The sequence below is a fragment of the Apostichopus japonicus genome, chromosome 17 (assembly GCF_037975245.1).
Source record: "Apostichopus japonicus isolate 1M-3 chromosome 17, ASM3797524v1, whole genome shotgun sequence".
In the NCBI taxonomy this organism is placed as follows: Eukaryota; Metazoa; Echinodermata; class Holothuroidea; order Aspidochirotida; family Stichopodidae; genus Apostichopus; species Apostichopus japonicus.
Window position 1 is genome coordinate 12,746,668 of NC_092577.1, and position 27,822 is coordinate 12,774,489.

A 27,822-nucleotide genomic window follows, 5' to 3' on the forward strand; every position below is an offset into this window, starting at 1 on the left:
AGCACAGAGTAGAACAGAGCAGCACAGAGTAGCACCGAGTAGAACAGAGCAGCACAGAGTAGCACCGAGTAGAACAGAGCAGCACAGAGTAGCACCGAGTAGAACAGAGCAGCACAGAGTAGCACCGAGTAGAACAGAGCAGCACAGAGTAGCACCGAGTAGAACAGAGCAGCACAGAGTAGAACAGAGCAGCACAGAGTAGCACCGAGTAGAACAGAGCAGCACAGAGTAGCACCGAGTAGAACAGAGCAGCACAGATTAGAAAAGGTTAGCGGCACAGAGCAGAACAGAGCAGAACTGCAGTGCTGCAACTAGATCTATCCTATACTGATAGGGACGGTTTCTATGTTATAGCGCAATCTGTTTTTGAAGTGAAGCCTTCGATGCAAGTATAAAAAAGAGCCAACGCGTTTTCTTTGTTTAATTTTTACTTGCCTCACGTACACTTTTTTCGTTGAAAAGAATGTTGACCTTCCAATGACTCTCGGGTAAACGGTAGCCTGCATGAACTGGATATACTGAGATTACGTTCCTCTAATGTTGCTGGTGATAAGTGAATTAGGCCTATCTCTATACCGAGACCATTCTCAGTTAACAACAACATGACCAGCAACAGAATAAATATTTACATTATGGAGAATAACTTTACTATACATGGAATGATATAGACACACTTATACGTATATATATCAGTATATAGTGATTCGATTAGTATACTGAACATAGTTTTACTTTCATTATTGCTTATATTAGATATTTATTAAATGATATTAATATTTATAATATAATTTAATAATATTAAATAATATATTAATATTTTAAAAAAATATTAAATAATTATTAAATAATAATTTATTCTTATGTAGCGCCTAAAATGAAAATATGATCTCACAGCAATCCACTATAAAGCATAAACTTCATACAGCGAAAAGAATAAAAAATATTAAAACAGCAAAGAAACAAAGAAGGTAGACAACATCAAACTTAAGCGACACAGAAACGAGGGATAAATGAAATGACTATATACAGTAATAAAAAAACAACACGAACATAGCCATATGAAGCACGAAGCCTTATATACCAAAGGAAGACACACACATATTCGAGGTGGGCTATACGCAACACCTTAGCTACTATATTCCATAATATAATAACAAGCCGGATGTTGCTATGAGGTCGTCAAAAGATAGTTAGTACTCATGTACCAGAGGCCTCAGTTTTTCGTCGATCAGAAGCGGCTGTCTCATAAGTATGGAATATATTACAAGAGACGTTCGTTACTCACGGCAGTTTCCGGCGGTATCCGGGCGCATAATGTGAGTATCACATTCACAGCAGGATACTTTAGTGGGCAATATCACTTTGATGTTACTAATAATGCTACGACAAGACTGATATGTTTTACTACAGTTTCTTCAACTATAAACACCAATAGACATAACAAAAATATGATTCTCAATAACCGCCACTGGAGGAGGGGCGGGGGGGGGGGCGGCCGGGGATGGTAGGGATAAACATGATAAAGGTAAATTACGGTCACCAAGGAAAAGGTGTGAGCTGATATATTATGAAATTTGGCTCTGTGTATGGTTAGGAGGAATTGTGTGGGTCCGCAATTCGATGCAATTGGGTCCTGAGTCGGATCGACTGAACATCGAATGGTTGAAATCAACATTCTCTGAGGATTTTTTGTTCAATTTTCAGCTACTACTTAGTCTTAAAATGTTTGGCCATTAAATACGCCAAATAATAATAAACACAGCACCGGATTGCTGTTTAGCCGAACGTTTGGTTTCCCTCCGGCCAATGAATTTCAAAGAAACGCCAATGTTTCATATTTGCAGTTTAAAATGCCAAACTGGCAACGCTGTTGTAGGAGTTGATACAGAAAGTGAACAGCGCATGCGTGTTGCCCTTCGTCAAAGGTCACGCTAGATAGACGGCCTAGCCTATGGGCATGTCAGTGTTGAACGTTCGCTCTCTTATGAAACTTACCCCAGTTGATGACTTTTGAGAAGTCCATCTCTTTCGTTTTCTAGCAGAGGAAGCAATCACGAGCTGCAATATGACTAGTGTATCTTACCACATCTCCAATTTACTGGAGAAGGTATTTTGCATAGATTCGAAATCCTACCACTGTAGCCTAATGTTATATTATTGTGTAACCGAGTATTAGTCATGCACGTATAGGATACAATGACAGGATATGATATAGGATATTATGAATTCAAATAGGCCTAATCGAGTTAAGTAACGAAAATGGATAGGGCTAATGTTACTTATGTTAGCACAAGGGGTAACATAAGCTAAGGTTAAGCTAGTATAACATAAACTAATATTAATAACAAAGTGGCTATTGTTACGACTAGTCGTAACAATAATTCCCGACTACGCATGCGCAGTTGCTATTTTCATGACCAGGAGTATTATTTTTACGACGAGGAGAAACAATAATTTCCGGTTAGGGTAAGGGTTAGGATTGAGGTTTAGGGTTATGTTTAGGGTTAGGGTTACCCCTACTACATGCGCAGTTGCTTTATTTACTTTACTGCGCTTGAATTTGCCTTTGTCGTAAGAATAGTTTATAAATAATTGTTACGACTCGTCGTAAGAATAGCCACGGCCTATTAATAACAGTATGGATATGCATGGATATATTATAGGCCAAGGCTAGCCTAATTTAGTCCTAACAAAAAGTTGTGCATTGTGTTCTTGAAGTCTGATATGAACAAATCTTGCTGTTAAATATGCAACATTTGCAACATCTTCTTGGTAAAAAAAATGATAGTGTAGTTTGGCACAATTGCATGAGGGGAAATTCGTCACTCTAGCCTAGGCCTATCCCCAGTCTGCAGTTTTCAACATTTAAAAAATAATTTATCAAATATATTTTATGGTTACCATATTTATGAAGAAAATGTCATTATGCTAGGGAATCGGATCAAAACATAAAATCTGTTTTGACAACTTGTCGGTGGTCTGTCATCGTATAATGATGTATACAAATTCAGGGTTGTGGAATGGATATGATAATTTTGGAAATGTTTCAACCATTTTGAGATACTGGCCAATGGAAATGGTGAAGTATTGCTTCAAATGTTGTGCACAAATTATTGACTCCATTGTTTTTGATCTCCTGGTCATCAGTAACAAACTTTTTATAAAGTTTGTTGAAAGTACTTGTAGGAGTTTTGAGCAAGGTTTTCCAGAGATAAGGGATCCCCTATAGTTTGAAAAAAGTATTCTTAACCCCTCATATAAGCACTGGACCTAATTTGAGTCAAATGCTACAAATGTTGTTGATGGTCTGAAGGAGAATGTTTCGTCTTTATGATGGTAAGGCTACAGAAATTACTTCAGCAGTGAATGGAGTAGGTATCCGTTTATAAAATAGGCTAGTATACTGTATATAGATTTAAATTTTCATGCTACAAAATGTCAGGTAGCAGTTATTCTTAAAACTTACGTGCTGGAAATCCCAGCAGTGCAGAGCACCCCTTCATTAACCCTAGGCCTACTTCCTAATTTTGCATATAATTTTTTTTTTTTTATCTCAATACATTACATGTATAGAGATATTGTAACAGTAAGTGGGACTCTCTGTTCTCTTAAAAAATTTTCAGCGTCTTCAAACAAAGTTCTTTTTCTCTGGAATTTCCAGAGCAAGAATATATCATATAGACCAACAAAAGTTACTATTTTTTATTCCAGAATTGTATCTCATTCTGTGACTTTTTCACCGATTTATGTCCAAATCGGGCCAATTTGGACTGAAAACACACTTTGGCAGACCTGTTTTGCACACGCTCCAAAACTTATGTTTTATGAAAGAGAATAGAATAGAACTGTCTTTCAACAGTGGTATCGTCTAAGATAGGGTCCTATGTATTATATATTTTATTAACATTTTAAACTTTCATTTGTTGTTTACAGGTAGGTATTAATAAGAATTTTACTACTTGTATATGACATTTTATGGCTTTTATTTGCTTTATTTGATGGTTAAATGATTTTTCTTTCTTAAAACAACACTGAGCTGCCGCCCCTACTATTAGTAAAAAGGTCCGTTTTTGATGATTAAGCCCCGCCCCCAAGTCTGTTTTGTAGCAGATTGGCTATGACTCATAACAGCTACACGAAAATGGCTACGCTCGCGACCAATTTCTGTAGTGTAGTTAGGTACGCGAGGTGTTAGTGTATTGCATGCTAATTACATTCTGTACTGCTGAATTCCATTTAAGGATAGTACTGGTGTTCAGGTAGCTTTTCAGAGCAAGGGCCATGATAAGTTTGTTTGATTGCCCTTCATGTATTTTGTATAATTACGTATACACATTCTTGTATTTCTGAAGGCTACTTACTGTAGGCCTAGTGCATTTAAAAAATATATATATATATATATAAGCCTAGGCCTATTAGGCTTTCAGTGATAGCCACATTAGCATTGTACTGGTGTTCAAACAGCTTTTCCTAGGAAGGACCAGGGTAAGTTTGTTTGATGGGTACGTATAAAAGATGAGCCGGCCATAGCATCACAACTTTTATAAGATTATAAAAATTGTATAAGGTTATGTTTTATTTATAAGGATATAAGATGTATAAGGTTATATGAAGTATGTTTAGCTTTCTTTTGAACCTGTAATGTTTGACATCAAATGTACAAAGAATTAAAATAAAATAACAAAATGGAGAGGAACTGAGGTGGCTATTAGGGGAAGAGGAGGCCACCCATCACTTGCATATAAAAACTTTTAATCTTCTTTTACATTATTTTTTTCCAAGTCATAAATCCATGAAATCTTCATGTCCAAAAATTGAGATGGAAAAACGTGGGTTGTTTTGATATCTAGAAATGGACACAGTTTTGATGGTAGTCACCACTACAGTAACATACATAGGTCAATAGGCCTAGCTCTCAAGGCAGGCATCAAGAATATGGTCGAGTTGTTCGCCTCTTCTAATTTGGCTGTTGTCATTGACGTCAAACTATATGACCAAAAAGTCCAACAGAGACTGACCTAAGATGAAGGATACCACATAAAAAACAAGTTCTTAGGTATTCTATGACATTACTAAACCTTGCAATGTCGTTCTTTCGACTAACAGGCAATGAGCGCTAAAGGCAAGACTAGCAGGATAAAGTGTAACCTGCAGAGACTATTCGTGGCAAAGTAGCAAAAATGCAAGTTATGTATTTGTTGTACCATGATTGATATTGATAATTGTAGAGACAGAGCAAAGATTTGAAATTAGGAATCAAAATTAAAACTTCCAGTATTGAGATACTGCATCATTGATGCTCTTGTTTAAATTTGTCTAGGCTTTAATATAATCAAATTGGTTAACTTTTTCTAAGCTTGGGTAACTTCCTCAGATATTGGAGTCCACCCATTAGGCTATAAAAAAGACAAATTAAAAGTTGTTACTGCTTTTTGCTGAACATTGCTTTTACCTTCACAAGGGAACATTGCGTTGTGTCTATGCTACAGTATTGTTATAAATACCACTTCCTTCATTTTAAAGTGCTTTACAGACTTCGGGTCTTTTTCAATAGGCATGGGACCAGGTTCCCTCCCTCACTCCTTTTGAGGACACCACTAGTCGGTGAAGACATTTAGTGATGCAAGCGTCCAACACACAGCTTCTTGCTTGTGGAACTCACTCCTGATTCATTTAATGTCATCGGTCTTGCTCGAACGATTTAAACATGGCATTAAAACATTTCTCTGATAATCAAAGAATAGTACCTAACTGCCATACCCACTGTACAACAAGCCAGCCATTGAGTCAGTAATGGCAGATTTTATACTGACTTGCACAAAAGAGTCAGATTTTATGATCATATTCCCAATTTTGCCCTTGGTTCATCTATCGTTATTAAAGACTACCTACCATAATCAATCGACAAAGATGTATATGACTCAGAATTAAAAAGGTTAGTTGTAAAGACAATAACAAGATAAGAACAATTTGTTTTCTGCTTTCATGAAGTAAATATTTGTTCTTGCTAATTATAGAAATTAAATTCTGTTTCATCTTTCAGATGACGTCCAGTGACAAAGATTTCCGTTTCATGGCCACAAATGATCTCATGACGGAACTTCAGAAGGACTCCATTAAATTGGACGATGACAGCGAGAGAAAGGTTCGTTCGGTTTTTTGACGTTTGATTAACAAATTTTCTCAAAAACAGCTGGTTTTACACCGTGGACTCGCTGGGTAGTGTTGGTCACTTTACTTTATGTACGTGTTCACGAGATTGCCACACGAACCATCATAGCGATAATTAAAACAGGGCTGTTTTCGTTACCGTCTGATAACATCATGGCCATTTTGTACTATATATATGACTGTTCGTAGAAATTATTTGAACCCCTTTCCGTCTAAAGCTGTATAATATATTGCTTTTATAGCCCTCGATTTGTTTGTGCAGTCACAAGCGACGATTCCTTATTGTTCTTACAGGTGGTCAAAATGTTATTGAAGCTCTTAGAAGATAAAAATGGCGAGGTACAAAACTTGGCTGTTAAATGGTGAGTATTTGGTGTGGTTACCAACAGCCTTTACATGACACAGGTAGCAAGTTAAGACTGGAGACTAACAGGATGACAACTTTAAGAGTGTCTTTGACTATGTCAGTCAATCAGTTTTTACTTGTGTGTGTGTGTTAGGTGGTGGTGATGGAGGGGTGGGTGGGAGGGGGGCTGAGTAGAGGAAGGACATGTACAGCTACAACTTGAAATAGCTCTGTCAATGTGCTTTCTATTACAACAATAATCAGCAGGTTCCCAGAGTGATTCTTGTCTAAAAGTCTTTTATTTGTTTTTAAACATGAATACCTTGGAAGATCCAATGATAAGAAGGTTATTCAATAAGAATTCTTATGCATGAAGCTGTTTAATAGCTGAGATGTATTCATCCAACCAGAAACAATGGTGTAGGCTTTATACTGTCATGGCTGTCTAGTGTGGAACCTGATTGTTAGGCTGTTATGTCAAAGGGATAGTTTTGTGCATCTTTTAGGCATACAGTTGCTTTACTCCAAGAACAAAGAGATACCTACTATTTACATATGTTGACTGGGTTTACAAAACTGAAACTGGGTAGATATCACAAGCAGCCAGGTCTTAAGCTTAAGCTATATACACTTACACATTGAAGACACAAAAAGTCAAAGGAAACTTTTAAATTTTTACTCAGTATTTCCTTAAGTACAAAGAGATACCTACTGTGTGCAAGTGTAGACTGGGTTCACTTCACTCTTGTGTTAATATGTATACCGACTTTGATAATAATTTCTCGGTATTTGGATGTCCGTATACAAAATATGTGGTCTTTGTAAGCAACAAAGGAGGACCAATATAGGCCTACCTTAGTCTGTATTGTGCCATCATAGCATGCACTCTCCATACAATGATGCTCTTTAATATCAATGTTTGTTCCCTAGTCTTGGCCCGCTGGTCTCCAAAGTGAAGGACTATCAGGTTGAGACCATCGTCGAAACACTCTGCAACAATATGTTATCAGACAAGGAACAGTTGAGAGACATCTCCAGCATCGGTGAGTTACAAATGTTATGTACTGTGGTGAAAGGCTCTCTGATGGACAAGCTTCATTATCTAGCATCAGTTTTGCCTCCAAATATGCTAGAAAGTTAAATAATGGTCACAAGTATTCAAACTTAGACACGCATTTTTACTGCCACCAACATTTGTCGCCCTCTTGGACGTTTAATTATCTAAGTGAACTCTCCTATGTACAGCTCTGTCTGGGAATAATCTGGAGAATCAGCCTCAGACCATTCTTGAATATTTCTAGCAAATTTTAGCATGTTAAATTTTGTGAGTTTTTCCCAGATACTCCAGCAACAAGATGTTTTAATGTTTTAATTCATTTACAAAAGTTTGTTCTCTGCCCTTCTTAGTCTTGTTTGTGTGCAAGAGTAAGGGCTCTGTCAGTTTCTTGAACAGCTCTATTGTTTTTTCCCCCCATTTTTCTTGGATTCCGTTCAGGTTTGAAGACAGTGATCAATGAATTACCAACGTCTTCAAACACTCTAGCAACGAGTATTTGTAAAGGAATCACAGGAAGACTAACCAATGCTATTACCAAGGTAGGATATCAACTGAAAAATTAATCCTTAACTTTATGTCAACCGATATGTTTCGATAATACAGAATGAAGTCAATAGTCAATCAGTTTCATTTGAGTTTTACATCAAGTCTAAGTGTTGGCCCCAGACACCCACCTCCCCCTCCCCTCCCATCCCCACCGTACCCCTTCTCTCCCTCTCCTCTCCACTCCCCACCCCTCTCCTCCCTTCCCTTCCCCTCCCCTCCCCCCTATCCCCTCATCCATTAATGAATGAATTAGTTTCTCTAACTGTTTCATTTCTGCAATGCTGATTGACATAAGACAATTAACCTGCCATTTCTTGCCATCCTGTTCAGGTTTTCTACCTTAAAAGAAATGATTTAGGATGTTTCTAAAATGGTTTGATTTTCTTGAATTCTGATTGATGTTGACAGCAGGAGGATGTTTCCGTGAAGTTGGAAGCTCTTGATATTCTCGGTGATCTGCTTAGCAGGTTTGGACGTAAGTTAACTTGTTTTATTCTCTTCATTGTTTGTATTCTTGGTGATCTGCTTAGCAGGTTTGGACGTAAGTTTTATGGCTATGAACTTTATAATACGAAGAAGTTACATATATTAAGAAAACAAGTTTGAAGGATTGAGGATAAGTACTGTATGTTTCAAATGTAGAATAAGAATGGGGGACATTGCTAGTTAAATCCATACACAATTCAGGCTAATTAAAACATTTTAAAAAGTAGGACTTTCAAAATGTTGATTTGGAAAGTAAGCATAAGGGGGGGGGGGGGTGGGGGTGGATACCCCAAAGTGGGTCAGTCTTGGTGTACAGGAATAATGTCAATTTGCAACAGTACGTCATTAGGGACAGACTCTTATGTAAAGTTTGTGCGTTTTATAAATGATCAAACTAGTAAGTTTGAGAGATTATCCAAATTTATCATGTAAGAAGGATTTCATTCTGGTAAACAATTGTATTTACAAAAGGGTAATAAACAAGGCAAATGAAAGAACTAAGACCCCTCTTCCTTCTGTCTGAAGTGCCAAGGTATTAATTCTGACAACACTTGGAGATAATGAGCAAAATAGATAGTTAAGTCCCAAATTTGAGTTAAAACTTATGATTAATTTCCTGAACATTTTGATAATTCTAATGATTTTGATTTTAATTTGATGATTTTGATTAATCTCAAACGGTTGTGTTTTTTTCCGTTCTTTACAGCATTACTTATAAGTTTTCACCCTACCATCCAGTCAGCTTTACTCCCTCAGCTAAGTAGCTCTCGAATGGCAGTCAGGAAGAGGGCCATCATAGCTTTGGGTGAGTTTGATGATAATTTGACCAGTTTTGCCCTTTCCTAAATAAAAACTGCTACTAGGGGAGGATCGGGTTGGGGGGGGGGGACATTCCCTTGGACAATTTAGTTTCAAGATACATTTGGGTGTTTTAGAGCTTTGGGAAATATTGTGTTGTTTGTCTATTCAGTATGTGAAATGATGCCACTGGTACGTTAGCAGTATTTTGAAAATGTCCAGAAAAATAGTGCCGTACATTATTTCTTTCAGATATGAGAATGTATAATGTAGTTAAAGGTTAAAGGATCTGGCACTTAAATGCTAATCATGGCAGGATTTTCTTTAAAGGCCTCTGGAGAAGATCCTGCTAGGATTCAAAGAGTGAGGCCCTCTAACTTTGATGATATTTACCTACACAGGCCTTTTGAAGCAGATAAGCACTTTGTGACTGTTTTGTTCCTTCTATTTTGTCTTGAAAAGAAGTACCTCGAAGATGGTGTAATTTGCAATGTATCATTGAGTTATCCAGGTTTACTATTTGCATGTCGCATCTGGGTTTAAGTACTTTGGGAGAGAGTGTAACATATGCTGTAAGTGTGTGATACGATGAATTCGAGGGATGAATCCGAGCAGCTTTCTTCAATCGTTGACAATGAAGTTTCAAACTTCTTTGCAAATTATCTCTCAACGAAAGGGACTCCTAAAGGTACACTTTTCGATGACACACTCTCAGCTTGGATTTCGTTCTGAACCTTTGAGATCAGAAGTTTACCTTACCACATAAATCACCAAAGAAGGATTATACATGGAGAAAACATTGATTTGCGATAGTAATTGAATGCAAAACTCTTTTCTTGTCTATATTGATATCAAACAGAAAACCAAATTCTACAACGGCATGTACAATGTTTTTAATTGAATCTGAGCAGCTTTCTTTAACCGTTGATAATGCAGTTTTGAACTTCTTTGCAAATAATGTCTCGACAAATGGGACTCCTAAAGGTACACTTTTCGATGACAAACTCTCAGCTTGGATTTCGTTCTGAACCTTTGAGATCAAAAGTATCTCTTACCTCATACATCACCAAAGAAGGATTATACATGGAGAAAACATTGATTTGCGATAGTAATTGACTGAAAAACTCTTTATCTTGTCTATATTGATATCAAACAGAAAACCAAATTCTACTACGGCATGTACATTTTTTTTATTGAATCTGAGCAGCTTTCTTTAATCGTTGATAATGCAGTTTCAAACTTCTTTGCAAATTATCTCTCAAGGAATGGGACTCCTAAAGGTACACTTTTCGATGTCACACTCTCAGCTTGGATTACATACTAATCCTTATAGATCAAAAGTATCTCTTACCCCATAAATCTTGAAGGAGGGCCAGAAGACCAAATTCTACAACGGCACGCTCGTGTTTTTTTTTTTTTTTTGTTTCTCATGGAGATTTAATGCATTGAGGACAACAACAGTTTCATTTTTTTTTCTCTTCCAGGTCATTTAGTGCTCAGTTCGAACAAGAATTTATTCAACGACCTAATTGAATTTCTTCTTAACGAACTGAGTGCCAACACTAATCCCTCAACTACTAGGACATTCATACAGTGCATAGCTTCCATTAGGTTAGTACAATTAATCCACAAAGGAGCAGGGGTAGGAGGGGGTGGGGGAGGGATGGGAGAGTGGGGGCTGTCCAGGAGGTGAGGGGGATGATGTGGGAGGTCCCTTTGTAGATAATATTGATGTCAAGTAATTTGTTTTCTGGTGGTGGTACTGTTGTGATAGCTTGTCTAAGACATGTGTGATGTGAAGCATGTTGAAGCTGTAGAGTCAGGATGGTGGTGGTACAGTACATTACCGGTATGAGGTGGATTGAAGGGTCGGCTGGGGGTTGTCAGGGTATGGTGGAACTCTGTAGGGTGTAAGAGTGAAGGAGATAACGGCTGGGAGATGGGATTCGAGGGTCATGGAACCCTGAGGGTTGTTTCTGAAGATGAAATGAAAACAAATCAATATATTCTAGAATTTTATGTAATGTGGTGTAACAAATACGCATACTGCAACTGCTGTATTATTCCCTAGACCAGGGTCCTCAATTTTCTATGAAAGCCAAAGAAAAAACATTTGTTGGAGCAAGGGGTCACCCAGAATAAAAAATGTAATTATAACTAGATTAAGCAATGTTATCTTTACAACACTCTGGTTTTGGCATTTTGTTTGTCAGTCGTCAAGCGGGACATCGAGTAGGAGAACACATGGAGAAGATCATCCCACTCATTGTGAAATTTTGTCAGGTAGAGGGCGACGATGAACTCCAAGAGTACTGTCTCCAGGTAAGTCTGACTGCATATATCTTTAAAAAAATATCACCCCCTCCCCTCCCCTTCTCAACTCCCTTCTGGTCCCTATAGTGGTATCTTGCAAATATGATCACTTACAGTAAAGTGTGTGTTCTCATAAAAAAGTCAATGTATATATGTTAATTGTCAACACTGATAGGTTACTGTGCCTCAGAAACACTTATGTCATAAGGGTGTTTGTTGCTATGGCACCAGTTCTCAAATTTGTGTCTTATGACTTTTATTGGAAAGGAGATTATTTTGTGTCAATGAGCAGGGGCGTAGCATTGCATGTGAGGGATCAAATGGCTTGTTGCTTACAAGGTTGGACTAAGAGAAAGGCAACCAAACAAAACATTGTTTGAATGTTTTGGTTCTTGGGAATAACCAGTCTAACCAGAGCATTTCCAGCTGAGAGAAGTGAATATTGGTCCTTATGCCTGACCAAGGGTGCATTCCACATGGTGAGCATGGTCTTATTCAGATGCTACCAGTTAACTCTTTGATCTGGAACAAAACATTTCTTAGGAAGCCAGATGGGACAACAACATAATTGTGGTAGAGGTTCCAGTTGTACGGGAAGAATTTTAGTATTCCATTGCCCACTTTTTCATCTCATATGCTGTCTTTTATTGTTTGACCTTTCATTGATAGGCATTTGAATCTTTTGTGAGAAGATGCCCGAAAGAAATATCTCTCTTTTTACACTTTCATCTCATATGCTGTCTTTTATTGTTTTACCCTTCGTTGATAGGCATTTGAATCTTTCGTGAGAAGGTGCCCGAAAGAAATATCTCCATATTTGCACAAGGTAGGACGCACAGTTTTCTCATACACCGGTATAAGTAAACATATTTAATCTCCATATTTTCTCCATATGAGAACTTTTTAAGCTGCTATGTTTGATTCAATTTATCACTTAACTATGGCTGAAAATTCTCAAGCTACCTGAATCATGTAGCAAATTAAATCACATATATTTAATAGTTGTCATTCAAAACTGTCTAAAGTATGTTTCAATACTATTCTTAAAGATTCTATATTTGATTCCATGGATCATTCACCTCAGTAGTGTCTCCATTATTCCTGATCATGTATTGCACATGTATGATCATCTAGTACTCATTCATTAATCTTGTATATTTGATCCCATGGATCCTTCATCATTCATATTCACTGTGTGAAGTACAGTATGTCATAGTACTTACTATTCTATGACATGCTATATCTGATCCCATGGATCAGTGACCTGTACCTGATGTATCTCACATTATCATGGTTGTAGCTATAGAGTATTTGATCCCATGGATCCATCCATCATTCATGTTCTCTGTCTGAAGTACATTACGTCATAGTACTAACTATTCTATGACATGCTATATCTGATCCCATGGATCAGTGACCTCTACCTGAGGTATCTCACGCTATCATGGTTATAGAGTATTTGATCCTATGGATCATTCATCATTCATGTTCACTGTCCGAAGTACAGTATGTCATAGTACTTACTATTCTATGACATGCTATATCTGATCCCATGGATCAGTGACCTCTACCTGAGGTATCTCACGCTATCATGGTTATAGAGTATTTGATCCCATGGATCATTCGTCATTCATGTTCACTGTCCGAAGTACAGTATGTCATAGTACTTACTATTCTGTGACATGCTATATCTGATCCCATGGATCAGTGACCTCTACCTGAGGTATCTCACACAATCATGGTTATAGCTATAGAGTATTTGATCCCATAGATCATCTATCATTCATATTCACTGTCTGAAGAATGTCACAGTACCGTTCTATAAGATGCTCTACTTGATCCCGTAGATTATTGAGCTCTGTCTGAAGTATCTCTGCTATGATCCTAACTACAACTATGACGATGATGAGGAGGAAGAGGAAGATGCCATGGACACAGATGGAGAAGAAGAGGGGTAAGTCACAGGGGTATGGTTTGACCCTGCAAACCTCAGTTCTTTTGTCTTCATCTGTCCTAATTGTCTAAGTGTATATAGGAGAAGCTTATTCACCTTGCTGCTTGTAACTCTCGTCTCCAGTGCATGTCCTCATTTTGATAACTTGACTTGTTGGCACACATATAGATATTTATAAATATATATGAATATGAACAAGTGGTAGGAAACCTTATCTTTTCGCCACAGTGCATGCTGATAGCTATAAGCTGACAATTAGCATAATCAATTGATTACAATACAACTTTGACCTCTGTTGTTATGTATGCAGGTTGATTGTAGGTCAAGCTAAAACTGCTGTGAATGTGCTGTTGTATTCTTAGAACTGTGAATATTAACGAACAGTATTTATGCTATCAGGCAGCCTAGACCACCTCTCGTGGGCAGAAGCGCTGATACAGTCACAAAACTCTATCAGTTCTCCATGTGTGTTTAGGTGTTCAGGTCGGTGTGTATTAGTAACATTTGCAACCATCAGGTGTAGAACTAATATCTCAATGTTCTGTGTTTTACAACAACTTAATGCTTAACTTGATCTTTTGTTGATTTTTGCACAGTGAGAGCGACGACGAATACAGCGATGACGACGACATGAGCTGGAAGGTCCGTCGGGCGTCAGCCAAATGTCTGCAGGCGGTGATTGGATCCAGGCATGACATGCTCCCAGACTTCTATAAGACCGTATCACCTGCTCTCATTGGACGATTCAAAGGTTTGTTAATATTCAAAAGGGATTAGAAAGTGAAACAGAAACGAGCAATGTTTATTGGGTTGTCAGCTTCTGTGCCTCGCTTAGTCTATGTACTCATGCAAACAGGAGTACAATAATAACCACAACTTTAATGTTTTTTTGTAAGATATGTCTTCAGGCCCCTGTAATCACTTTGGCAGATCCAGCAAGTTTTGTGTTAAATCCCTCTTATAGGTAAGAGATTTCCTGAATGTGTAGGAATACGAGTTGCATCGACAGATTACATCTGTGACTACATTACATCTGTGACTTGCATTGTCTTTAGTACACGTCCATCTCACTTGTCTCCACACATTCACTGCACTCTTGCTATCCATGTTTCTAGCCGTCCAGTTCACTTTTTGTCCTCCCTTAAGGCATCTCCCGTTTGAAGGAGAGATCATCAATGATAGGATCTGATCATGGTTGTTGGAAATTAATTTTGTCATTTGAAAGAGATGTTTTGATATTAACCTTTGGTTTCATGCTCACCCTCCCAAGTTTTCTTAATCCTTACAGAAAGAGAAGAAAATGTAAAAGCAGACATCTTTCAAGCGTACATAGCCCTGCTGAGACAGACCAAGCCAATCAATGTTAATATTTATGACCCTGATGCGATGGAACAGGAAGAAGGGTAAGTAACGCTTTACTGCAGGGGAACCCCCAAAAAACAGAACTGCAAAATGTTCACATGTGTTGTCGCCCTTGTTGTTTATTCAAGTGCTAGATTGGCTTTCTCAAGGTGTTCACATCTGTTCTGACATAAATACTTTTGCAGCAGTCCTTAGTTTAAAGTGCCAATGTGTAGTTTACAGACTTATCCTTAGTGTTCACGTCTGTTAACATCAAAGTTAACAATTATTGCATAGGTCCTTGTTTTAAGAGTGGTGAGATCTATTGAAGAGATTGATTTCCAAGAGGTGTTCACATGTGTCGACACAACAATAACACTGTTGCAGCAGCTTTTGTTCAGTGGATGAATAGCTAAATGAATGATAGATATTCATTAGTTTGATTTGATGTGTATTAGTGGGTATATGAGGAGATGTTATGTTGTTAATTCTCCCATTGTTCACATCGGTTGTAACATTGATACATTAGTTTGATTTCACATGTATCAGTGGGTATATGAAGAGATGTTATGTTGTAAATTCCCCCAGTGTTCATATCGGTTGTAACATTGATACATTAGTTTGATTTCAGAGTGTATCAGTGGTACATGAGGGAGATGCTATCATGTTTTAAATCAGCCTGCTTCAAGTTGATGATAGAAAGGTATCTATAAATGATATAATCGAAATTATTGTTCGCCTTGTCTGCTCCCACAGACCGGTAGCGTTGCTAAGACAACAGACGCCAAACATCGTTAAAGCCGTACATAAACAGATGAAGGAAAAGAGTACCAAGACCAGACAGGGCTGTCTGTGTCTCCTGACGGAGCTCATCCACGTATCCCCTGGAGCCCTGGCCAACCACATCCCTGCTCTGGTACCAGGCATCATATATTCCCTGGGGTAAGTTCACATGCTAATCAACCACATACCTGCTCTGGTACCAGGCATAATATATTCCCTGGGGTAAGTTCACATGCTAACCAACCACATACCTGCTCTCCCCAGGCATAATATATTCCCTGGGGTAAATTCACATGCTAACCAACCACAGCCCTGCTCTGGTACCAAGCATAATATATTCCCTGGGGTAAGTTCACATGCTAATCAACCACATACCTGCTCTGGTACCAGGCATAATATATTCCCTGGGGTAAGTTTAAATGCTAATCAACCACATACCTGCTCTGGTACCAGGCATAATATATTCCCTGGGGTAAGTTCACATGCTAATCAACCACATACCTGCTCTGGTACCAGGCATAATATATTCCCTGGGGTAAGTTCACATGCTAACCAACCACATCCCTGCTCTGGTACCAGGCATAATATATTCCCTGGGGTAAGTTCACTTGCTAACCAACCACAGCCCTGCTCTGGTACCAGGCATAATATATCCTCTGGGGTAAGTTCACTTGCTTATCAACCACATCCCTGCTCTGGTACCAGGCATAATATATTCCCTGGGGTAAGTTCACATGCTAATCAACCACATACCTGCTCTGGTACCAGGCATAATATATTCCCTGGGGTAAGTTCACATGCTAACCAACCACATCCCTGCTCTGGTACCAGGCATAATATATTCCCTGGGGTAAGTTCACTTGCTAACCAACCACAGCCCTGCTCTGGTACCAGGCATAATATATCCTCTGCGGTAAGTTCACTTGCTTATCAACCACATCCCTGCTCTGGTACCAGGCATAATATATTCCCTGGGGTAAGTTTAAATGCTAATCAACCACATCCCTGCTCTGGTACCAGGCATAATATATTCCCTGGGGTAAGTTTAAATGCTAATCAACCACATACCTGCTCTGGTACCAGGCATAATATATTCCCTGGGGTAAATTCACATGCTAACCAACCACATACCTGCTCTGGTACCAGGCATAATATATTCCCTGGGGTAAGTTCACTTGCTAACCAACCACATCCTTGCTCCAATACCAGGCAATATGCCTTTAGGAAAGTTTAGGCAATATTGTTGTAAGTTAGCCATAGAATGGAGGCTAGACTTATTAGCGTACAAGGATTTGGGGCGAATGTATTTTGTCAACAGTTGGTAATAGGCACATGACATCCGTTTGGCCAAGTAGTAGTAGTATTAGCCACCAATATTCTTTCTCTGATAACCAGACAAGTTTTTTTGGTTAAATTAAAGTATAAATTTCATAATCACCTGCTTTAGAGTACATCTACAGTGTCCAGAGAACCTCTTAAACATTGGAAACTGGCAGGAAAGCTCCCTCACTCAGAGTGAGGTAGACGAAAAATTGAATTAAATGTTCAAAAAGTCATTTTTTTCCTCTCTTTGCCGGTTTTATGTAGTTCAACTGACATCACAATGATTGCGATTGTGTAAGTCGATTGTGTTGTTAAGTCGTGTGAGAAGGCCTTGGCCCTGAACAAGATTGTAAACCTGAAAATTAAATTAAACTTAAATTAATAACTTTTGAATTTTTCACGTTTGTCTCCGTAGCGATAAAAATGGTAGCTCCAACATGAAGATCGACACCTTGACGTTTTTGAATTGCCTTCTGCTGAATCACAACCCGCAGGTCTTCCACCCGCACCTCACCATTCTTGTTCCGGTAGGTCCACCAGGAAATTCTTAAATAGTTTTAAGTTATAAAGGACAGGTCTGTTTGACAGTGTTTGATTAAGTATTTGATTTATATTATCTGCAGAAATAAAGATATTGTTGATGGTAACTTGAGAAAAGGAGGGTATTAAAAGTACCCCAAAAATGTTGGTTGAAAATGTTTAGCAACATTAAAATGTTTTAATTTGCAAATTTTTTAATGATAAGAAGGGTAGACCTAGTAATCAGGTTTTTAAAAAAAAAGACATATCAAATATTTTCAAAATTTTTAAAATTTATTTTTAATTTGGTTTTTATGTAACACAGACACTAAAACTTTAATAGTTCAGAGGTTGGTTGATTTTTCTCAAGACTCTTTTGTTATGCTTTTCCCTGGAGTGGTAACAATTTTTCTGGATCAAGTTCTGAGAACAAGTTTGGACAATTTTCAAATGACTAATAATGTTTTATCTATGACTAATAAATTAAGAAATAGATTGTTAAAACAAAAGAAAGAATAATACCAGAAGATAAATGTACTTTGCCCAATATTTGATACCAATATAGCTTATTAAAAAGAAATTTTATCATACACGTCAACTTTTGTAAAACAGTAACCATCTTTCTCGACTCATCTGTTTCTTGCGTTTTGTTTCTTCTAAAAAGCCTGTCATCGCTGCAGTCGGAGACTCATTCTACAAGACGACATCTGAAGCATTGTGCGTCACACAGACCCTGGTGAAAGTCATCAGACCGATAGGTAAGACTGTTTGGTGGATTCAAAAAATTACTGCCATTTAATTTATAACTTTATGAAGAAGAAGAAAACAAAGAGAACTGAAAAAAAAATATTCCTTTCATTTTTATTTGTCACTGGCAAAGAGAGGTGTGTCTTCCATCATTGCAGATGGAATGTCAGTTTACTTCTGTTGCTCCCTCCCTCCATCCCACACCCACCTCCAACCCTAATCCACCCCACTGTATAGCTGTAATCAAAATCCAAATTCAGGATGATTGTGTCCGCTGAATTTTTGCTTTATCAGGTAGAATGAACTTGGGGATACGATCAGTTTGTGATAGTTACTGATAATGGAGAGTGCTAGAAGTGTTTCAAGGAACTTGGGTTTACGATCAATTTGTGATAGTTATTGAAATGGAGGTCGCTACAAGTGTTTCAATGAACTCAAGTTAAAACTTCAAAGTATATCCCGAGTAAGCATTCAATTTCAAATATGAATATATAAACATGATCACAAATCATAATCCAAAATATTTATTTTAACCTTCATCTCTCTCATTTTTGATGAAACAGACATTGAGACGTCTTTTGACTTTACTCCCTTTGTCCTGGATTTATTCGAGTGTACCCTGACTAGACTTAAAGCTGCAGACATTGATCAAGAAGTCAAGGAAAGGGCCATCTCATGCATGTAAGTAACCTATTCTTCTGGTAGAGGGTCATGTGAGTGACTCCTCTTCTGGTAGAGGGTTCATGAGTGACTCCTCTTCTGGTAGAGGGTCACATAAGTGACTACTCTTCTGGTAGAGGGTCACTTGAGTGACTCCTCTTCTGGTAGGGGATCACGTGAGTGACTGCTCTTCTGGTAGAGGGTCACGCGAGTGACTCCTCTTCTGGTAGAGGGTCACGTGAGAGACTCCTCTTCTGGTAGAGGGTCATGGGAGTGACTCCTCTTCTGGTAGAGGGTCACGTGAGTGACTCCTCTTCTGGTAGAGGGTTTGTGAGTGACTCCTCTTCTGGTAGTGGGTCACGTGAGTGACTCCTCTTCTGGTAAAGGGTCATGTGAGTGACTCCTCTTCTGGTAGAGGGTTCGTGAGTGACTCCTCTTCTGGTAGAGGGTCATGTGAGAGACTCCTCTTCTGATAGAGGGTTCGTGAGTGACTCCTCTTCTGGTAGAGGGTCACGTGAGTGACTCCTCTTCTGGTAGAGGGTTTGTGAGTGACTCCTCTTCTGGTAGAGGGTCACGTGAGTGACTCCTCTTCTGGTAGAGGGTTTGTGAGTGACTCCTCTTCTGGTAGTGGGTCACGTGAGTGACTCCTCTTCTGGTAGAGGGTCATGTGAGTGACTCCTCTTCTGGTAGAGGGTTCGTGAGTGACTCCTCTTCTGGTAGAGGGTCACGTGAGTGACTCCTCTTCTGGTAGAGGGTCATGTGAGTGACTCCTATTCTGGTAGAGGGTCATGTGAGTGACTCCTCTTCTGGTAGAGGGTCACGTGAAATAGTATTCAAAGAAATAAAAGAGAAAAAACTCAAATTAGCTCAACTCAAATCAGTAAGTTGCTCATGGATCCAGGACAAAAGGTTTGCTTTTTTTCTGTAGTGATTACCATAACTTTAACAATATGCCATAAATCTTATTTTATGTCTGAAACTAAAGACACCTCTCTGGTCCTTGAATGCCATTTTCTCACCCGAAATATTTTGGGAGTTTACCAACAATGCACCCATCATTCTTGTTGCTCTGTTTTTGATTCCAGGGGTCAGATTATTTGTAACCTAGGCGATCACCTGACGTCAGAGCTGGGGACCTGTCTACCGATCTTCCTGGACCGGTTGCGTAACGAGATCACACGACTTAAGACGGTCAAGGCTCTCATGATGATAGCTGGCTCTCCTCTTAAGATTGATATTTCCCCCATTTTGGTGAGTTATGAAAAGTTGCCCTCTTTTTTCTCCCTCATTCCAATCAATTCTTTTGAGAAGAAAAGATGAAAGAAACAAATAATAAAAATAATTATTGTTGGTGTCGATGTCAGGCATGAGCTTTTTCTGCAAATTTGCGGAATATCCGTGATTTCTTTTCTACCTCGGGGACAAAAACTATTATCCTAACAAACGCAAACTGGAGCCTATACCGCAATTTTTGCAAAGTTCTGTGATTTTTTTTTTTACAGCAGGCTCATCCCTGTGATGTGAAGAGAAAAAGTTGTAGTATTTTCTTGGTAAACTCTCTTGTACAACATTGTCCTTGTTTTACCCTCGTTTGGAGAAAATCTGAAAGACGAAAAAATATATGAAAAATAATAATAATTGATCTTAATGTTCAGAGAATAAGTTGTAGAAAATGATGGTTGGGTTAAGAAATGTGTAAGGGTTTAGTAATCAGCCAGGATGGTGGACTGGAATGTTAAAGAATAGACCAAATAATACAAGTTAATTTGCTTTGGTGAGCAAATTGTGCAATGCATAAGTCATGCACCTTCTCATGTAGCTACCACATGGAATCCTGATTCTGACGAGTTGATTTGTCTTGCTAGGTGGCGCAAGAACTCTCTTGCTAGTGTATTTGTACATCTTACTTAATTGATCAGATGTTGTCTCATGTCTCATGTTGTCTCACTGTTGTCTCATGTTGTCTCACTGTTGTCTCATGCATGCTCCAATCTTCTTTTCTCTAGCCCCAAGGCGTACCCATCTTAGCTAGCTTCCTGAGGAAGAATCACAGAGCGCTGAAGTTGTCAACCTTAGGTACCCTAGATATCGTCATCAAAAATTATGGTGAGTATGCCAGAATGCCGGGAGCATGTATTGCAATTACCTATTTACCAGTACTTCATTCTTTGGAATTTTAACATGATTATTTTTACATGATTGATGTCACATGATTATTTATACATATTAGTAACAACAGGTCTTGCGATTCATTTCATTTCACAATGCATGTGTAAAAACTTGCTTGCCTGTAACAACATGTACATTGCAATTAGCTTTATGTGTTTAACAAGAAAATGTTACACAAAAGTGGCTAGATCCATATATGATTCTAATCATTTCTATTGGAGTACTTAAAGTTTGTGTTGAATGCTATGTATGTTAACAAACTCTAGTTTTTTCAAAACAAAACTAGTTTGTATTGTTAATATAGAAGAAGTGAAATCTTGCATTAATATGTATCTAAATATAGACAGAACTATGTTAGCTATGAGATTAACACCATTAGAAAGACACTATGACATTTGGTTCTATATCCTATTCAAATGCTGTCTGTTCTGTCTTCATTTCGAACTATGTTAGCTATGAGATTAACAATCCAATAGAAAGACACTATGACATTTGGTTCTATATCCTATTCAAATGTTGTTTGTTTTGTCCTCATTTCCAACTATGTTAGCTATGAGACTAACAATCCATTAGAGAGACACTATGACATTGAGTTCTATCCTATTCAACTGCCATCTGTAATGTCCTCATCTCGATAGACAGCTATTCGGTTTTTTGATCAAATTAATTTCTCCTTTTTACTTACCTTTCGTAGAAATTTCTGAACCGATGATTGACGGCATCTTGGCGGAGGTCCCACCGTTAATTAACGAGAGCGACCTCCACATCTCCCAGCTGACCCTTAACCTTTTGACCTCGCTGTCGGTCAAACACCCCAAGAGCATGTGGAAGGTCTGTGACAATATCGTGAAAGAAATCTTTGTCCTGGTCCGGTCACCGCTCTTACAAGGTGAGTTTTGTGCTTTTGCTTTTGCTTTCGCTTTCGATGTGTTGTGAGCAGGTAAGCAAACTTAGAAGAAGTATAGCTTAGGTGAAAAAGAATAAAAAAAAGGGGGGGGGGGGGGGAAAAGGGAATTTTGCAACCTGGAGAAGGTTGAGAATACCAAAATTGGAATGAATAACCCCAAAGTGAAGCAATAGGATGAGTTGAAAAGCTACTGGTAAAGTTTGTTTGATCAATAGAACTTGAGTAACAGGGGCGGTTGGCACATTAAGTGCATTTGGTGGATTGATAGTAGTGTAACCTACGTTCGGAGAAAGAGCCCACCAAACAAACCAATCTTATTAGATTTGGGTACATAGTTATATAACTTCTTAATCACATATTTGTAACTGACTAGAACATTGTCTTAAAAAAATCCCATAATAGTTTGATCCATTTTCATGCATTTTTGTATCTGTTCAATTAGTGAATAAAAAGAAGAAAATAAAAGCTAAAAATTGTTGGTTTCTTTGCAGGTGCTGCGTTGACCTCCCTGCTGGCATTCTTTGAGGCTATCGTTGCTACAAAGACACCCAAGATGGAATTCAGAGACCTGTTGGGTCTTTTGACGGCCCCCATCTACAACCCTTCAGAGACCACACAACCAAGTGGAAGTCATTATGCAGTTCACAAACAGGTAACTCATTGCTTTTGAAACTCTGGAAAAGGATGCAAGTTTGACACTTTTCATGTTATTTCTAGGATTGAATTTCATTTTTTATAAAATAGTACTTTTCTTCGGTTTTGTTTGGGCGTACCAAAATATGATATACAGGTATGATACTCTGCCAGCAACTTCTAACAGATGGAAGGGTGACAGAATATGAATTCTGTAATTATTGTGCCTTCATTTCTACCCTTCTTTTAGGCTTTTCATTCGGTTGGTAAATGCGTGGCTGTCTTAACCATTGCATGCCCTGGAGAAGGAGCGTCTGTGATCACGCAGTGTGTGAATGACATCAAGGTAAGTCACCTTGATATCATCTCCATCTGTGATCATGAAGGAATGATGCAGTGTTAGCTGATAATATCTAACGGTATCCAAGATGGTGGGGTTACATAATGTTATGTGGTGAATGGTACCTTAATACACAGAGTGCTTGCTACTGGATAGGCTATGGAACAGCTATCCATGTATGACTGAGAGCAAGATGTTTCTGTTTTTTAACAAAGTATTGCTTAAATGGAAAGACTTCGGTTGGTGCGTCTTGAGAGACAGAGAGAGAGTGTGTGAGAGATGAAAAAAATACAATACCGTGGATAACTGGGTTTATCAAATGGACAAATGTTACCGCTAATGTTGCATAAGAATAGGATCCCCAAATAGTCACCTTGGATGGATATTTTCATTCAACTCACCATGTACTTAGTCTGTTAGTACTAAAACTTCAAAAAGGACAGCTGTTAAACTTCTGGGAGGCAAGCTGTTAAATTCAAGAAGGCAAAGCTGTTAATTTCAAGAAGGACAGCGATTATTGTTTACTATGCAACTGTCAATGAAGTAATGAAGAGGTTTATTGCGTGTCTGAGTTATAATGTTTACTAGCTAGTCAGTATACAGTAGGTAGGGATAGGACTCAAAATGGACTTATTGGACGAAAATTGACTTCCTTTTCATCAAGGCTCGTCATGTATTGTCTGTAGTACAATCTTCTAAGAGTGACAGTTGTTATTGTTTAGTTCTGTACGTTTGAAATTATATTTGTGTGGAGCAGTACAAATTTTGTTATCTCTTGTTGTAAAACCTTAAGGTTGCTAAATAAATTTAAAAAGAATATTTATTTGTAAAATATAGGAAAGAAAGGGGTGTTTGTTTTAGTTGATCACAAGTTCTGTGGTAATGGTTGTAACTTCTTTTAGCATGTGTACTGTTTTTTTGTTTCAGAATCCGAAATCGTCAGACTCTATAACATTGTTTGCCTTGCTGTCACTTGGAGAAATTGGAAAACATGTGTAAGTGCGATAGTAGTGTAGGTAGAACATGTGTAAATGCAATAGTAGTGTAGGTAGAACATGTGTAAGTACAATAGTAGTGTAGGTAGAACATGTGTAAGTACAATAGTAGTGTAGGTAGAACATGTGTAAGTACAACAGTAGTGTAGGTAGAACATGTTAAGTGTGATAGTAGTGTAGGTAGAACATGTGTAAGTACAATAGTAGTGTAGGTAGAACATGTTAAGTGTGATAGTAGTGTAGGTAGAACATGTGTAAGTGCGATAGTAGTGTAGGTAGAACATGTTAAGTGTGATAGTAGTGTAGGTAGAACATGTTAAGTGTGATAGTAGTGTAGGTAGAACATGTGTAAGTACAATAGTAGTGTAGGTAGAACATGTTAAGTGTGATAGTAGTGTAGGTAGAACATGTGTAAGTACAATAGTAGTGTAGGTAGAACATGTGTAAGTACAATAGAAGTGTAGGTAGAACATGTTAAGTGTGATAGTAGTGTAGGTAGAACATGTGTAAGTGCGATAGTAGTGTAGGTAGAACATGTGTAAGTACAATAGTAGTGTAGGTAGAACATGTTAAGTGTGATAGTAGTGTAGGTAGAACATGTTAAGTGTGATAGTAGTGTAGGTAGAACATGTGTAAGTACAATAGTAGTGTAGGTAGAACATGTTAAGTGTGATAGTAGTGTAGGTAGAACATGTGTAAGTACAATAGTAGTGTAGGTAGAACATGTGTAAGTACAATAGTAGTGTAGGTAGAACATGTTAAGTGTGATAGTAGTGTAGGTAGAACATGTGTAAGTGCGATAGTAGTGTAGGTAGAACATGTTAAGTGTGATAGTAGTGTAGGTAGAACATGTTAAGTGTGATAGTAGTGTAGGTAGAACATGTGTAAGTACAATAGTAGTGTAGGTAGAACATGTTAAGTGTGATAGTAGTGTAGGTAGAACATGTGTAAGTACAATAGTAGTGTAGGTAGAACATGTGTAAGTACAATAGTAGTGTAGGTAGAACATGTTAAGTGTGATAGTAGTGTAGGTAGAACATGTGTAAGTACAATAGTAGTGTAGGTAGAACATGTTAAGTGTGATAGTAGTGTAGGTAGAACATGTGTAAGTGCGATAGTAGTGTAGGTAGAACATGTTAAGTGTGATAGTAGTGTAGGTAGAACATGTTAAGTGTGCTAGTAGTGTAGGTAGAACATGTGTAAGTACAATAGTAGTGTAGGTAGAACATGTTAAGTGTGATAGTAGTGTAGGTAGAACATGTGTAAGTACAATAGTAGTGTAGGTAGAACATGTGTAAGTACAATAGAAGTGTAGGTAGAACATGTTAAGTGTGATAGTAGTGTAGGTAGAACATGTGTAAGTGCGATAGTAGTGTAGGTAGAACATGTGTAAGTACAATAGTAGTGTAGGTAGAACATGTTAAGTGTGATAGTAGTGTAGGTAGAACATGTTAAGTGTGATAGTAGTGTAGGTAGAACATGTGTAAGTACAATAGTAGTGTAGGTAGAACATGTTAAGTGTGATAGTAGTGTAGGTAGAACATGTGTAAGTACAATAGTAGTGTAGGTAGAACATGTGTAAGTACAATAGTAGTGTAGGTAGAACATGTTAAGTGTGATAGTAGTGTAGGTAGAACATGTGTAAGTGCGATAGTAGTGTAGGTAGAACATGTGTAAATGCAATAGTAGTGTAGGTAGAACATGTGTAAGCACAATAGTAGTGTAGGTAGAACATGTGTAAGTCCGATAGTATACAAATAATGAATGGTTTCCATTCGTGCAATAGTGCAAATATTTCAAGAGTTGAAAGATGGAATGTTCCATTCAACGAGGCGCAGCCAAGTTGAATGGAACAAATTTCATCTTTCAACGAATGAAATATTTGCACTACTGCACGAATGGAAACCATTCATTATTTGTTTTATACAACATATTATATTAAGATGGGTAAAATGCACTCATGCAACAGATTGCTTTGAACCATTGAAAAAAGTGCTACCAAAAAAGTATAACGCATGGTTCTATCATCATAGCGTGCAATAGAGCCGATTTTGCATGCAATCGACGAGCAATTGACCAATCAAATGGCTGGAATATAATTAGGTGTTGTATAATAGTGTAGGTAGAACATGTGTAAGTACAATAGTAGTGTAGTGCAATAGTAGTGTAGGTAGAACATGTGTAAGTACAACAGTAGTGTAGGTAGAACATGTGTAAGTACAACATTAGTGTAGGTAGAACATGTGTAAGTACAATAGTAGTGTAGGTAGAACATGTGTAAGTGCGATAGTAGTGTAGGTAGAACATGTGTAAGCACAATAGTAGTGTAGGTAGAACATGTGTAAGCACAATAGTAGTGTAGGTAAAGTGCTATATCAAATGAACAGGAAAAAAGAAAAAAATTGGTACTGCAAAGTCTAGTAATGCTCAAAAAGAAGAAAAAAAGAATTGCTCTGAATAACCTGGCATGGGATGGGAGTGAATTGTATAGTGTTCTACACTATCCCAGGCTGTATAACTACACTGGACTGGACTGTATATATGTCTGTAATGCTCTGTCCTTTAATGTTCTTCACTTGACCACTGTATATTGGCAAGAACTCTTACATTACAGTACATCACTATATTGTACTGTACTCTCCTTTACACTACTGCACACCTTATACTGGATTAAACTGCACATGATTATACTATACAATACTCTCCTGTACAGTACAGTACTGTGCGTCCTTGTACTAGACTGTACTGTACACTCCTTTACTGTACTGCATACTACTATGTTTTACTGTACTGTGCAGTATGGCACATTATTATACTGAATTGTACCACATATGAATATACTATACAACACTCTCCTGTACAGTGCAGTACTGTGCGTCATTGTACTAGACTGTACTGTTCACTCCTTTACTGTACTGCATACTACTATGTTTTACTGTACTGTGCAGTACGGCACATCATTATACTGAATTGTACCACATATGACTATACTATACAACACTCTCCTGTACAGTACAGTACTGTCCGTCCTTGTACTAGACTGTACTGCACACTCCTTTACTGTACTGCATACTACTATGTTTTACTGTACTGTGTAGTAAGGCACATCATTATGCTGGATTGTACCACACATGACTGTACTATACAACACTCTCCTTTACATTACTGTGCGTCATTGTACTAGACTGTACTGTACACTCCTTTACTGTACTGCATACTACTATGTTTTACTGTACTGTGCAGTACGGCACATCATTATACTGAATTGTACCACATATGACTATACTATACAACACTCTCCTGTACAGTACAGTACTGTCCGTCCTTGTACTAGACTGTACTGCACACTCCTTTACTGTACTGCATACTACTATGTTTTACTGTACTGTGTAGTACGGCACATCATTATGCTGGATTGTACCACACATGACTGTACTATACAACACTCTCCTTTACATTACTGTGCGTCATTGTACTAGACTGTACTGTACACTCCTTTACTGTACTGCAGACTACTATGTTTTACTGTTCTGTGCATCACTTTACTATATAGCACTGTACTCTTCTTACTGTACTGCTTACTACCATTCTGAACATGACTATACTATACAACACTCTAATGTACATTACTGCAAATTGCTATGTACCAGACTGTAATTCACACTCCTGTACTACATTGCATTGACTGTACTGGACTGTAATATGCCACTCTGTGCATAGTGTAACATATTGGT

The 27,822-nt window shown here is 38.0% G+C and overlaps 1 protein-coding gene across 2 annotated transcripts in view; it reads left to right on the plus strand.

Moving 5' to 3' along the window:
* Positions 1-1,942: 1,942 nt before the first annotated feature.
* The window catches only part of LOC139954952 (cullin-associated NEDD8-dissociated protein 1-like), a 37,379-nt gene continuing 11,499 nt past the window's right edge, over positions 1,943-27,822 (plus strand). The window contains exons 1-23 of one of the 2 annotated variants that reach the window (XM_071954975.1): positions 1,943-2,107; positions 6,044-6,145; positions 6,466-6,533; positions 7,448-7,560; positions 8,013-8,113; positions 8,529-8,595; positions 9,313-9,411; positions 10,889-11,015; positions 11,618-11,726; positions 12,487-12,543; positions 13,565-13,671; positions 14,268-14,422; positions 14,960-15,074; positions 15,769-15,954; positions 17,534-17,645; positions 18,302-18,395; positions 18,948-19,065; positions 20,130-20,295; positions 21,051-21,150; positions 21,908-22,102; positions 22,612-22,772; positions 23,004-23,099; positions 24,021-24,088. In XM_071954975.1, the coding sequence (XP_071811076.1) occupies positions 2,066-2,107; positions 6,044-6,145; positions 6,466-6,533; positions 7,448-7,560; positions 8,013-8,113; positions 8,529-8,595; positions 9,313-9,411; positions 10,889-11,015; positions 11,618-11,726; positions 12,487-12,543; positions 13,565-13,671; positions 14,268-14,422; positions 14,960-15,074; positions 15,769-15,954; positions 17,534-17,645; positions 18,302-18,395; positions 18,948-19,065; positions 20,130-20,295; positions 21,051-21,150; positions 21,908-22,102; positions 22,612-22,772; positions 23,004-23,099; positions 24,021-24,088 (2,558 nt within the window). In that variant the 5' untranslated portion in view covers positions 1,943-2,065. The remainder of the gene's footprint in view (positions 2,108-6,043; positions 6,146-6,465; positions 6,534-7,447; positions 7,561-8,012; positions 8,114-8,528; positions 8,596-9,312; positions 9,412-10,888; positions 11,016-11,617; positions 11,727-12,486; positions 12,544-13,564; positions 13,672-14,267; positions 14,423-14,959; positions 15,075-15,768; positions 15,955-17,533; positions 17,646-18,301; positions 18,396-18,947; positions 19,066-20,129; positions 20,296-21,050; positions 21,151-21,907; positions 22,103-22,611; positions 22,773-23,003; positions 23,100-24,020; positions 24,089-27,822) is intronic. The other variant, XM_071954976.1, reaches the window with a different exon arrangement.